At 42.2% G+C, this 13,026-nt stretch overlaps 1 protein-coding gene across 2 annotated transcripts in view; it reads left to right on the plus strand.

The window, feature by feature from the left end:
* The first annotated feature begins 4,044 nt into the window (after positions 1–4,044).
* Positions 4,045–13,026, plus strand: part of adamtsl5 (ADAMTS like 5) — a 36,185-nt gene continuing 27,203 nt past the window's right edge. The window contains exon 1 of one of the 2 annotated variants that reach the window (XM_031899217.1): positions 4,045–4,601. In XM_031899217.1, the coding sequence (XP_031755077.1) occupies positions 4,585–4,601 (17 nt within the window). In that variant the 5' untranslated portion in view covers positions 4,045–4,584. The remainder of the gene's footprint in view (positions 4,602–13,026) is intronic. The other variant, XM_002932242.5, reaches the window with a different exon arrangement.

Here is a 13,026-nt window from a genome sequence, read left to right on the forward strand (position 1 = left end):
CCTACAACACAAACTGCTTCATGAGCAGTCAGCATTCCCTCAACATTCTCAAGTGTGCCGCACACCATTCCCATTTAACTAGATGCAAAATGCATCTTTGTGAATGAAAGGCAGAAAAGACACATTTCCTTCAACCTTGGGGGGGGGGGGGGGGGGCAATGGCCAATGGAAAGTTTGATGGTTTGAAGAAATGGCATTCAAACTCCATGAACAACACCAAGTCACTTCATATAACTCCCAGGGAGAAGGTGCAGCTGATGATTTGTGGAAATACCATTAGTAGTAGTAACTCCTATCGACATAAACTGATCAACTGCCATTTTGGTCATGTTGATTGTCTTAGTTCTCCCTAAGAGGACTGTGGGGATCAAAATGCTCACCCAGTGTATCACCGTCCTTAGAGATCATAAACAGACACACTCAAAAAAAATTACCCAAGACTATTCTTACTACATAACTTGAAACCAATAAAAGCATCTATAACAGCAAAAATCAAATGGTTTTTTATACATTTAAATAAATTATTGTTCTGCTTTTGTAACATTTTATATTTAGTTTATATAAATAAGCTTAAGTTTAGCCATAGGGCTGCCATTTAAGTTGAAATTGGGTTATTAGGCACAGTAGCAGATAACACATAAGTTAAGTAAAACAAAGTGGTTTTAATTCTTCCACAGGAACTGGGGTCAAATATTATAAGACTATAGAGTGAAAACATTTCTCATATTTTATAGCACATTCACTGACAATAGTTAGTTGTAGTTGTATATGTAAGTGGTGAATTAATTAAACTGCAGCCTTTCAAGCTGGATTTTCTAGACATGACCCTGAATTTTTAAATGATCTGGTAACCCTACTAGATTGATCCCAGTTCAGAATGCCACAGCCCTGCTCCACCCAAGCCCAAGGTATACATGAAGGCTTAGGGAGAACAAAGCAATCCTTGCAGGTTGTACCCAGGTCAGAATCAATCCCCAGTGCTGCAGGGCATGTAGACTTCCTACATGAGTTTATTATGTACTCAGAAACATCAACCTAACTCAATATAAACTTTGGTAATTGGTTTTGCCAATTATTTTTGCTCTTCTGCCCAGATGACGCCGCATCCCATCCAGACCACACCCTGACCTGGACGGACCACACATCCTTGCTGTTCCCCTGCTAGGTGTATAAAAATTGTTGATTCAGAACAAACTCAGGAGAGTCGACAGTTCTATGTGTGTAGTTATTTTTAGTGATATGTGGTCTTTTTAATAATATAATATTTTTTTATAGTTGTATTGTTTTAAAGGAGGCTATAAATTAGGGAGTGCATAGGTCATGTTGCTATGGTAACTATTAACTTATTAGCTACTATTTTGCACCTGTAAAAAGTTGCAGCAATAAAGTCTCCTGTTTAACCAAATTAAAAGTCTTCTTTGCACAAACATGTTGACCAGATTATCTGAATTTTATGATTGCCCCTTTGACCCTTTAGTCTCTGGTGCCTTGTAGCTTTTTAATCTCTTCTAAGTAGTAGCAATCTAAACCCAACCTGTACCATAGCCCTTTGAACACCACAGGCCTCTCTCTCACCTCAAAGAGAGAAAGAGATGTCCTTAAAGCAAATGATTTAAAATTTTTAATATTTAAATATTATTTAAATATATTGAAAATGCTAGCAGCTGTTTCCTGTGGATTTATTTATTTCATGCTTATAATGTAACATGTTTATCTGCTTAATCTCTCAACCTAGTATGATACAGCTTTAACGCAATAATAATATTGGTAAGATTGCCTTTGTGGAAAGTCCCCAAATAAACATCTAGGTTTCAGTTCACCGCCTGTGTGTATGAATATGCTGTTATTATTATACTTTATACAGTGCTGACATACTCCACAGCACTTTATGAGATCCTGTATCACTCACTGCCCTAGAGGAGCTTACAGTCTAAGACCCCTATCACGCTCACACTGCAGTCAGTTTTATAAGGACATGGGGACATTTAAGTAGAGAGAGCCTTAGCATTAACTGCAATGCTGGCCTGCGGGTTGTGGATATTGCATGCTGTTTAAACATATCATGCCTTGTGTGTTATTTTACAATATAAGTCACAATTTCAGATTTCAGCATGTTTTGTTTGTAAACTTGCAGTTTTAGTTAATTGTATGTCACTATGGATAACTTGGTGGTTATCTGATTATATCCTTGCCATTTGGTACAGACAGAGGCATCCCAGAAGCTCTTGCCACCCTGGGGTGGCCTTTTGGAAGCTGCCCCCCCAGCTCCCCGGTGCTTGTGAGTGTTGGAGCTAGTGCAGAGAGCTAGTGCAGGCTGCTGCCACCTTAGCAAGTTTCTCAACTGGGTACAGGTTACAGTGGTTCACTTTACATGCCCTTCATGGCTGGGGTGGCTGGCATTGGGCTATTTTGTTATGGCATAGCAAGGACAAGTTATATATCAATAAAGATGTGGCCAACCATCTCTTATTCAAAAGAAAATCTGGTGTGTGTCTTCTTTACAATATATAAAAACTGTTAGGAAGAAAAATCTGCTGATTCTACATGGATGATGAACCACAAAAAGGGTTTGAGTAACCTGCAGCTTGGGTCTAGCAACTACCCTGCCCAGAGCCCCTTGACTAAATACAAACTCCCAGGGCAGCTCAAGAAAATGAAAACAAAACAAAATGTGTGCTCAAACCTGTGTCTCAAATACATCAAATGCACAAAAAAATGCAGTGTGCAATAGCCCTTAAAGGCTCTTAGTGCTCGTACATTCTTCCTGTGTTCCCCTGCAGTGGACCACATAATAGATCCACCACAAAAAAATGCAGGACGAAACACATCCTATTTTTTCTTAGGGGCTGTACTGACAAGAGGCACAGGGTCGGCAGGCAGGGTCAGACTGGGGGGTGCAGGGTCAGACTTTGGGGTGCAGGGTCAGACTGGGGGGTGCAGGGCCCACCGGGGCTCCCACCCCAGGGGCCCTGCAGGTGCCCCGCCGGCCACGTCCCCTCCCCAACGTCCTCCCTGGCAAGGGTCGGGTCTGGGCCACGGGGCCCATCAGGATTTTTCCCAGTGTCCCGGCAGCTTAGTCCGACCCTGACGGCAGGGGAACGCAGGAACAAAAGGAACCCAGTCTATTCTATAAGTTTGTACTCAATGGGGCGCAGACAAGCACCCAATCAGGGGTGTTTCTGGCCCCAATCCAGCTTCTGTGATGCCATCCCCCTTGGCACCCTACGCTTACTTTTACAGTACCAGAGTGGGTCCAGGGGGGCTTCATTGCTAGTGTAGAGAGCGCAATTGCTTTCACTGCACTAGTAGAGCAGAATTTCCACTTTAAAAACTGGAAATGCGGCTCTTATAGTTACTAGGAGCCGCTTTTTTTGATGAGGCGTCAGCAAGGGGGGCTGGACCACGGGGTCTGCTGTACCTTATTCCCCAGCCACTCTCCTGCCTTAAATACCGGGAGGGGGGGGGGGGGCTGGGTAGAAGGAACTGGTCGCGCTGGGCCTTCTCAAAATATTTATCTGAAGGGGGCCTGGCACAACCAAGTTATGGCGCTGGTCACAATCTGCAATAAAAAATGCCCCAGCTATACCAATATGCTTTACCTGGTATAGCAAAATGTCATTTTTTTTGCAATATATAAAACAAAAACTGTGGTAGTATGTTAGCCAGTGGCAAGAATAACTAAAAAAACAAATTAATATAAACGTATTGAAGAAGTGATACCTAAATTGACTAACAATAAAAATACATTGTAATACCAAGGCCCCTTTGTCAGGCAAACACCAATTATTGTTATCCAATATAGGTATCATTTCTACAATACTTTTGTATTTGTTTTTTATTTGTTATTTCAAAAAAACAGAGACGATTAAATTAACCATACCAACATTTCCATTAAAAAGCGTATCGGTATTTAAAATGTCAGTTCCATTGCAGGCTCTACTCTATATAGACCAAGTAATGTCGGAACCCCAAGACCTGTGGGCCCCGGCAGGTAGTAACATGTCCCACTAATCCTGGCCCGTGTGCAGGTTCCGCCCATGTTTTGGCTGATTACACCCATGTGCTGGGGGCTAAGTACTAGCAGGAAGAGGCTGCACACTGCGCCGGTATCGAGCTGCTGGAGTTTGCGCTGCGCCTCTACCCTGCTGGAGTACGGATCATCCCCTCACAGCAAGTGCAACAGCCAGAGCCTTAGGGTGTGTGAGGAGTCAGGGTGGGAGGGAAAAGCTGCTAATCTCCTCCCTGCTGACTCCTGCACTGCCAGATCCCCCAGCCCGCTGATTCTCTTGGAACAGAAACACACGCAGAGGCTTCACCTGGGACACAAAGTTGTACGGGGATTAGTGGCAGCTGCCAAAGCATGGGCTAAGGGCACAACTCCCACTCACCCTGCCCCTACTGGTATTTACTAACCATGGCTGTGTGTGCAGTAAGCGCTGGAACAGAACATAGACCCACTGGTCACCATACCTGTGGCTTAATTCCTGGTGGATCCTAGACTTTGCTCGCCTTCATTGACCCTTCTCCCACCACTTTCTTCCTTGGTTTCATGTAATTAACTCTTTGCACCACTAACGGAGGAGGATGCTTTGGACTTGCAGGTAAGTGTACTGTCATTGAGGGGAATGTATTTGGCGTGGTGGTAACTGAGGGTAGTATCATTGGCACAATGGTAACTGATCCGAATATGGTTGGCGTGATGGTAACTGAGGGGAATATCCGTGGCACAGCGGTAACTGAGGAGAATATCCGTGGCACAGTGGTAACTGATCCGAATATGGTTGGCATGATGGTGACTGAGGGAAATATCATTGGCACAGTGGTAACTGAGGGGGGTATCATTGGCACAGTGGTAACTGAGGGGGATATCAGTGGCACAGTGGTAACTGAGAGGGATTTCATTGGCACAGTGGTAACTGAGGACAATATCATTGGCACAGTGGTAACTGAGGGCAATATCATTGGCACAGTGGTAACTGAGGGCAATATCATTGGCACAGTGGTAACTGAGGGCAATATCATTGGCACAGTGGTAACTGAGGGCAATATCATTGGCACAGTGGTAACTGAGGGCAATATCATTGGCACAGTGGTAACTGAGGGCAATATCATTGGCACAGTGGTAACTGAGGGCAATATCATTGGCACAGTGGTAACTGAGGGCAATATCATTGGCACAGTGGTAACTGAGGGAAATATCATTGGCACAGTGGTAACTGAGGGCAATATCATTGGCACAGTGGTAACTGAGGGGGATTTCATTGGCACAATGGTAACTGATCAGAATATGGTTGGTGTGATGATGACTGAGGTGAATATCATTGATATGGGGGTGACTGAGGGGAATATGGTGGTAACTGATCAGAATATTTTCGGAATTGAGGCAACTGAGGTGGATATCATTAGCGTGGTGGTAACCGAGTGGAATATCAGTGGTAACTAATCAGAATATCATAGGCACGGTGGTAACTGAGGGGGGTATTATGGGCACAGTGGTAAATGAGAGGAATATCAGTGGCACAGTGGTAACTGAGGGGGATATCATTGGCACAGTGATAACTGAGGGGGGTATCATTGGCACAGTGGTAACTGAGGGGGATATCATTGGCACAGTGATAACTGAGGGGGGTATCATTGGCACAGTGATAACTGAGGGGGGTATCATTGGCACAGTGGTAACTGAGGGGGATATCATTGGCACAGTGATAACTGAGGGGGGTATCATTGGCACAGTGGTAACTGAGGGGGATATCATTGGCACAGTGATAACTGAGGGGGGTATCATTGGCACAGTGGTAACTGAGGGGGATATCATTGGCACAGTGATAACTGAGGGGGGTATTATGGGCACAGTGGTAACTGAGGGGGATATCATTGGCACAGTGGCAACTGGGGGGGATATCATTGGCACAGTGGCAACTGAGGGGAATATCATTGGCACAGTGGTAACTGAGGGGGATATCATTGGCACAGTGATAACTGAGGGGGGTATCATTGGCACAGTGGTAACTGAGGGGGATATCATTGGCACAGTGGTAACTGAGGGGGATATCATTGGCACAGTGGCAACTGGGGGGGATATCATTGGCACAGTGGCAACTGGGGGGGATATCATTGGCACAGTGGCAACTGAGGGGAATATCATTGGCACAGTCTCAACTGAGGGGAATATCAGTGGCACAGTGGTAACTGAGGGGAATATCAGTGGCACAGTGGTAACTGAGGGGAATATCAGTGGCACAGTGGTAACTGAGGGGAACATCAGTGGCACAGTGGTGGTGACTGAGGGGAATAGCAGTGGCACAATGATAACTGAAGGGAATATTGGTGCTGCCTGAGGGAAATATTGGTGACATAGGTGGCATGGTGCTGGATAAGGAGAATATTGATAGCACTTGGTTCTAGCCAAAGGAAATATCAGTGGCATGATGATGGCCATGGGGTATGTCAGTGGCACAGTGCTTCTTAAGTTGCATATCTGTGGCATAGTGATGAATATTTGCCTTTGTTTATGGCACATGAATAGCTGAGGCAGATATATGTGGCCCTGTGCTGAGGGTGCTAAATATAAGGTAGTTTAGAGAGCATTGATAGCTTTGTGCCAGGTGAATTTATTTGGGGCACTCTACTGTTACAATATTATTGGCATAGCTCTGCAAATGGTAAATATCTGTCCAACAGGGGAGCTGTATATTGGTGTCACCCAGCTGAATAAAGATGAGTGACACTCTGCTGGGGGGATAATAATATAGACTAGTGGGTATGCAATGACACCACATTTAGTAGTAGAATCTGTCTCCTACGGGTATGTGCATTGGAAACATAAATTCCAATAAAGCAAATTAATCTGCTTCTATTCAGGGTGGCTGATTAACACTACCTCCTTGGTGTGCAGTTTTACCGATAGCACTGGGACGGTAAGAAGCTGCACTTGTGACAACCACTTAAAACCAATAGTTTGTTGTTAACAAAAAAGGCTGTCCTCTATCCTCTGTGCATTCTCCTTGTAGCAGTGCCGATATATAGAAACAACACATCTGCTTCACTAGCCACCACAATTAGGCTTGCATGATGAGGGAGCCTTTTGTCTTGAAGTGGTTAACTTATCACATCACTTCTGCATGGCTTTGCAGACTGACACTAACACCATGCCATTGCAAGCATTTGTTACGACAGAAGGGCACAGCTGCCTTTTAGTTATGGAACGTGGCTGTCAACAGCTCGCCGAGAAAGCCTTGCAAATATACTTAATGCCTCTCTGGCAGTAAAGGGCCGGTGTCCCAGTGGGGAAGGGGGCACATCAAGCTTTTTCATAGGCTGAACATGGCAAATCTGGAATGAAAGGGGGAAGTAGCAGCTGCTTCCATCTGTATTTGTTCATACCTGGCTACAGTTGTATTTAGTGTCTGATATAGCAGATCTCTTAAGTTGCTGACTCTCCACCTGTTGTTATGTTTCCAGTATTCAATAAAAGTCATTGAGAATCATGAGGTGCTAGAAATTGTTGTTAAAGTCAAATGAAGGACCACAGGTTAAAAGGGTGAAGACACACAGAACTACTAGTAGCAGCTACTTGTCTACTAAAATAGACAATGCTGATCATTTACTGATAATTGTCTCTACGTGTGTTTTAGAAGAAGCAGTTCTCAGTATTGTCTATGTCAGGGTATTTTCTGGTGTTCAGTAGCCATGAACAAGTAGCTGCTACTAGTAGCTCAGTGTGTCTTCACCCTAAGGCTTTCAGTGATCATAGAAGAAAAAGAGTAAATGCAGTTATGGGACTTTTATCCAAAATGTGTGTGAGTAGGACTGGGGTTTATCTCGATGTGGGGTCTTTCTATAATGTAAAGCATCATACTATCATCTCTTATTACAAAAAAAAAGCAAAAGAAATTAATATTTTTGCTTGTTTGTTTGTTTAAATAAATAGGAATCCTATTTAAAAAACTTCTTCCAAATGCCCACCAGGGTGCTGCTTGCATACCTGCTTTGACAACACAGTAGCATGCTGAACATTGGCAACTGTGGCAAAATCAATGATACCAAGCAAGTGGCTACTTTAGGGTTGATTCACTAAAGGCCGATAAAACGTGCGTTATTTATAGCGTGCTGTAAAAATTTTATTGCGTCTAATTTTTCACGAATTAACGCACGATTCACTAAAAGCATACTTGCGTTAATTTACACACGATGCTGCTTACGTTGCGAAGACTATTTTCGTGCGGTATTTGATGGAATGCGCGCTAATCATCGCACTGCGTACAAATAGTCACCGCGTGCGAAAAAACGCACGCCATGTTAGCCATATATGCCATTACTTTCGGAAAATTACTGTACTGAAAATGACCATTTCCCTGCAAACTGGAGGCTGCATCACTCTAGGGCCAACACATACTTGAATAAATAACACTGCAAAGTCCATATTTTAACTGTACTTTTCTATAATTACCGCCTGCCTCAAGTAGGTGTTAATTTTCGCACAGACAAATGCAATATTTAGCGCATCTAAGTGCTTGCGAATCATGCGTTAGTGTTATTTTGGCGCAAATTAACACATGCGTTAAAATGAACTCATGCGGTAGCGTGTAAATTAACACACGCGATATGCAACTTAACGCATGTGTTAATACTTTAGCGAATCGCGCATTTTTTTTGCGTCAATTTTAACGCAAAAAAGTGTGAGATAAAACTTATCGACCTTTAGTGAATTAACCCTTTTGTGCTCAGCTGTGGGCCACAGATGTACACAAAGTAGTCTAGATAAACCCCAGTCCCACAGCCTGTGGCCCCAATCTTAAGGACCCACCAAGAAGCCTTTGTCTGCTACCTGCACAAGTAGTATGGAGAGCACAGAAATGTTGTACAGCGAACATAACTTTTCCCACTCCTTTTAAATGAAAACTCATGATGTTTTACTCAGTAATTGCTCAATAAGCCATTCTGCACATGATGACTGTTGCTAATGTTGCAAATCACTTAATTTGTATCTTTTGCACAGCTATGCATCAAGTGCCATATCTGATAAACTGTGCAGCCTTTTTTCTGTCCTGCAACCCTTGCACCTGGAATGACAGGCAGAAGGTCTGGACAGACATCATGCCCCTTCACGGAAACCTTGATAACTTAGACTGCAGTGACACCCACCATCATTTTTCATTGCTGTTTGGATGCCTGGGGGTTAAAAGGCATCACTTTTGACAGATTTATGCCAGAAGTAATGGAGTTTAATGTGCCACAGACCATTAAATGAATGACCTTTTTACCTAGGGCCCCCTGCTCACTTATCAGCAGGAAGGATCAATGGGGCTGGATTCTTCCATCAGGATCATGAGTGGGACACCCTCTGGCCCTGTGTTTGCCTTTATTATGGGTCAGTTAGTGCAGTATAACTGATCTCAGATATCTGTCACCAAAGTCATACGTATACATTGCATTGTTAGGGAGTATGGTATTTATATTATGCAAAAGATACTTTTTAAAAAGTGACTTGTGCGTTGCTAGTGTAATTGGCCTGAGCTAGAGGTTCTTGCTCCCTTTGTTAATTTAATCCCATGTTTGCTTCTGAATGCAGCAGTTCTTTCTCAGGGCAGCCGTAATGAGCCGTAATGTCACTGGCATGTGTAAGTGGTTACATCTGGGAATATGGAGTGTTTTATAGCCCCAAATAAGTCCTCACAAAGGAACCTTTAACCTCTCACCAGCTCTCAAAGGATGTAAGTTAATTTAACCCAATCAACTAGATTTCCTCTGTTCATGCTCATATTTTCATGTAACCCCCACTGATGGCAGCAATACTATACACAGACTCTGCACCACTGGCATCTTTCTTAAAAAACAAGGCCTTTCTGAAATGTAAACGCTATTCTTGTATGCCCTCCCCAACAAACTTTAAATACACAACCCTAAATATTTAGTTTTAGCTCTGGCACATAATTTTTTCCCCATATGTTCTAAATTAGGTAGTACTACAAAATATTCCAAATATAATGTTTTAGCTCCTGCTCCCAGGATATGCACTGTGCTCTTCTTCCCCCATGCTGCAGTGGCTGGGTCAGATTGCCTTCCAATTAGAAAGCAGCAAGTCCATATTTACCATGAAGACACCAAGGGCCAAAGGTCAGGCACTTGTTTGCAACTCAAGAGTGGGGCTCATTTACTAACAGTGGTCAGATTTGCAAATCGGCAGTGACCCATAGCAATAAGTTACTGATTTGTTTTGTTCAGACTGTAAACCACTGAAAGCAAGAACATGATTGGTAGCCTGCTTACTGCCCAGTGTTAGTAAATGAACCCCTATATGCTGGCATGATACCCAACACAACCCATCAGCAGGAGAGAAGAGCAGAACAGCATCTTAATATCTGCAAAACAGCTCAGTTTTTATTTAGAGCAGGGGTGTCAATCTCATAAGGGGGCCGAAATCTAAAACACAGGCTAAGTCGCGGGCCAAATTTTTATTAATATACTTAGTAAGATACTAAGGGGTATATTTATCACAATGTGTAAAAAGTGGTGTAAGACATTACCGGTGATGTTGCTCATAGCAGCCAATAGATGCTTTGCTACTGTTGTAATCTGATTACTGATTGGATGCTTTGGGCAACATTACTGGTAATGCTTCACTCCACTTTTTACACAGCATGATAAATATACCCCTTATTCTTAGTTACTATGTGGGGAAAATGGAAATTGATCAGGCTGGATGGTCAGACACACTCACCAAGGGCCACATAAAACAGCCAGGTGGGCCGGATTTGGCCCCCGGGCCTTGTGTTTGACATATATGATTTAGAGCATATGTAAATTGTATTTTCATGTCCGTTTCCTCTTTTATTCAGTGAGCCAAGCTGACAAGGCAAAAAGAAAAGAGTATTTTGAGTCATGTTGTGAAATAAAACATCGCAGAGAACATAATTTGTTATTTACTGGACATCAGCTGCTTGGAATCTGGGCAGAATTCATAGCCTTTTTGTCAAGTGTAATCTCCGCAGGGCAACGTAATGCTCCCGAAGTGTGAATAAGTTTGATGGAAATGTCAAGATAAAAAAACCTGCTTTGTCATGTGTAATAGTTAAACAAACAGAAATCCTCACGAATCGTGATTTAAAATAGAAACTTTGCTGTTTGCACACTTACTAGTGCAAATAGGCTGAACACCTTATTATAATTCATTACAATCAGTTACATAATAACATTTTTGAAGACCTAAATTGCGGGAATTCTCATTCATTCCTATGTCTGCGGCTCTGTGGTTATGTAGATATGGATATGTAAGGTTGTGGCGTGTTGCTATGTTTTTTATGCTAAATATTGGTTTTATGTCAAAGGGGAACTTTTGTCGTGTTCTCTTTCTTCTTTGGTTGTAGTCACTGAATGTTCTAAGGGACATAAAATTGAATTCCAAGGATGTTTAGGCAATTGCCTTGGCCACATCAAGAAAAACTGGAAAACTTTTTTCACATTCGTTCCAATTCCCTGCTTTTTTCCCAACCCATCTTCATTGATCATTTGTAAAGGAAAAGTCTAAAGAGCAATTAAATTGCATTGAACAGATAGTTTCCTGGCAACTAATAGGTCATAAGAATATAATATCTTTACTTTTTCTTAATAATCGTAATGTAAGGGAGGTTGAGGGAACACAGGGACCATTCTGTTTGCCCAGTAAGGTCAGTGTATTGACTGTCGGACTTCCCTCGGTGCACGTGTTCCTATTTAGCCTTACAGAGTAGTGCTACATTTTTTAAGGTTATTCTTTTAAACAGATGAGTACCAGGCACGTATGTTTGAATGCACTGGTAATCTTTGATAATATCTGTGAGAGAACCTATTTCCAAAGCCTTTTGGAGTTGTTAGTCATCAGCCCAGGATGATATAAGGCCCAACTTCCAAAACCAGTGCTAGTTTTCTTAGTATCTCTACAGTAAATATGATAGGGACACCTTATTTAAAGAATTGATGTTTTTGTTAATGATTCCTGCAAGAGATTTATGTTTTTTTTAAAAAAAAATGGATCAGTTAATAACGCTACTCCAGCAGAATCCTGCACTGAAATCTGTTTTTCAAAAGAGCAAATAGATTCTTTATAGTTAATTTTGAAACGCTTTACTGCTGCGCTGCAAGTTGTAGGGGTGTTAAGCCCCTCCCTTTCTCCCCCCAGCTGCCAGTCAGCAGAACAATGGGCAGTAAGCAAGATAACAGCTCCCAGACACCTTGATTGCTAAAAATGCTGTAGTCCACCTAGTGGTAGATATGAGAATAGCACTCAAAAGTAAAAAAAATGCAAGTCCAGCCATAACTTTTCCAAATACACTGAGCAGAAGAAACAATAGGTTATCTGAAAGCAGTTCTAGTCTGTTGCGCTGGCTCCTTCTGAAAGCTCAGACTCAGACACAATGCACTGAGATGGCTTCCTACACACCTATATTACAACCAAATACATTTGTTGGTTCAAGAATTGAATTTTGAATGGTAGAATGAATTATTTGAATGTAGTATTTGCACTATACACAGTATCATTTAGTAATACACTATAAAAATAATAACTGAAGGGTAGGAGGTGCTGGAGTTTACAGGGAACTATTATTACCAATTATTTTCAAGGGTGTTCCTGACAATGTTCACTTTAAATCCTCTCATTAAAACTTGTAAAGTGCAGGGCTGTCTTTTCCTCCAGTATTGTTCAGTATTTCTATGAATTTTGTATGTTTGATATGCACATTATTTTATTATACAGCATTGTGGAATGTGTTTGTGCTTAGACCATTACATGTGAGGTATTAGATCTACAATTTTATTACTTTACCTTCCCCTCACCCATGACGCACTGTAGTAATTACAAGTCAGTTCCTCACAACCTGATAACTGTGTTGAATGCATTCATGTTCCGGAATGATTTCTGTGTCATGGGGTAAAGTATTTCCTAGTTCTGAGGGTAAAAATGTATTTTTGTACACGTTGTGTATTGTCCGTGAAAGCAGGCATTTTTGGGTAGATTTCTGCTCTGCGTAGCTTACACTCAGGCTGACG

This window comes from Xenopus tropicalis, chromosome 3, assembly GCF_000004195.4.
Source record: "Xenopus tropicalis strain Nigerian chromosome 3, UCB_Xtro_10.0, whole genome shotgun sequence".
In the NCBI taxonomy this organism is placed as follows: domain Eukaryota; kingdom Metazoa; phylum Chordata; class Amphibia; order Anura; family Pipidae; genus Xenopus; species Xenopus tropicalis.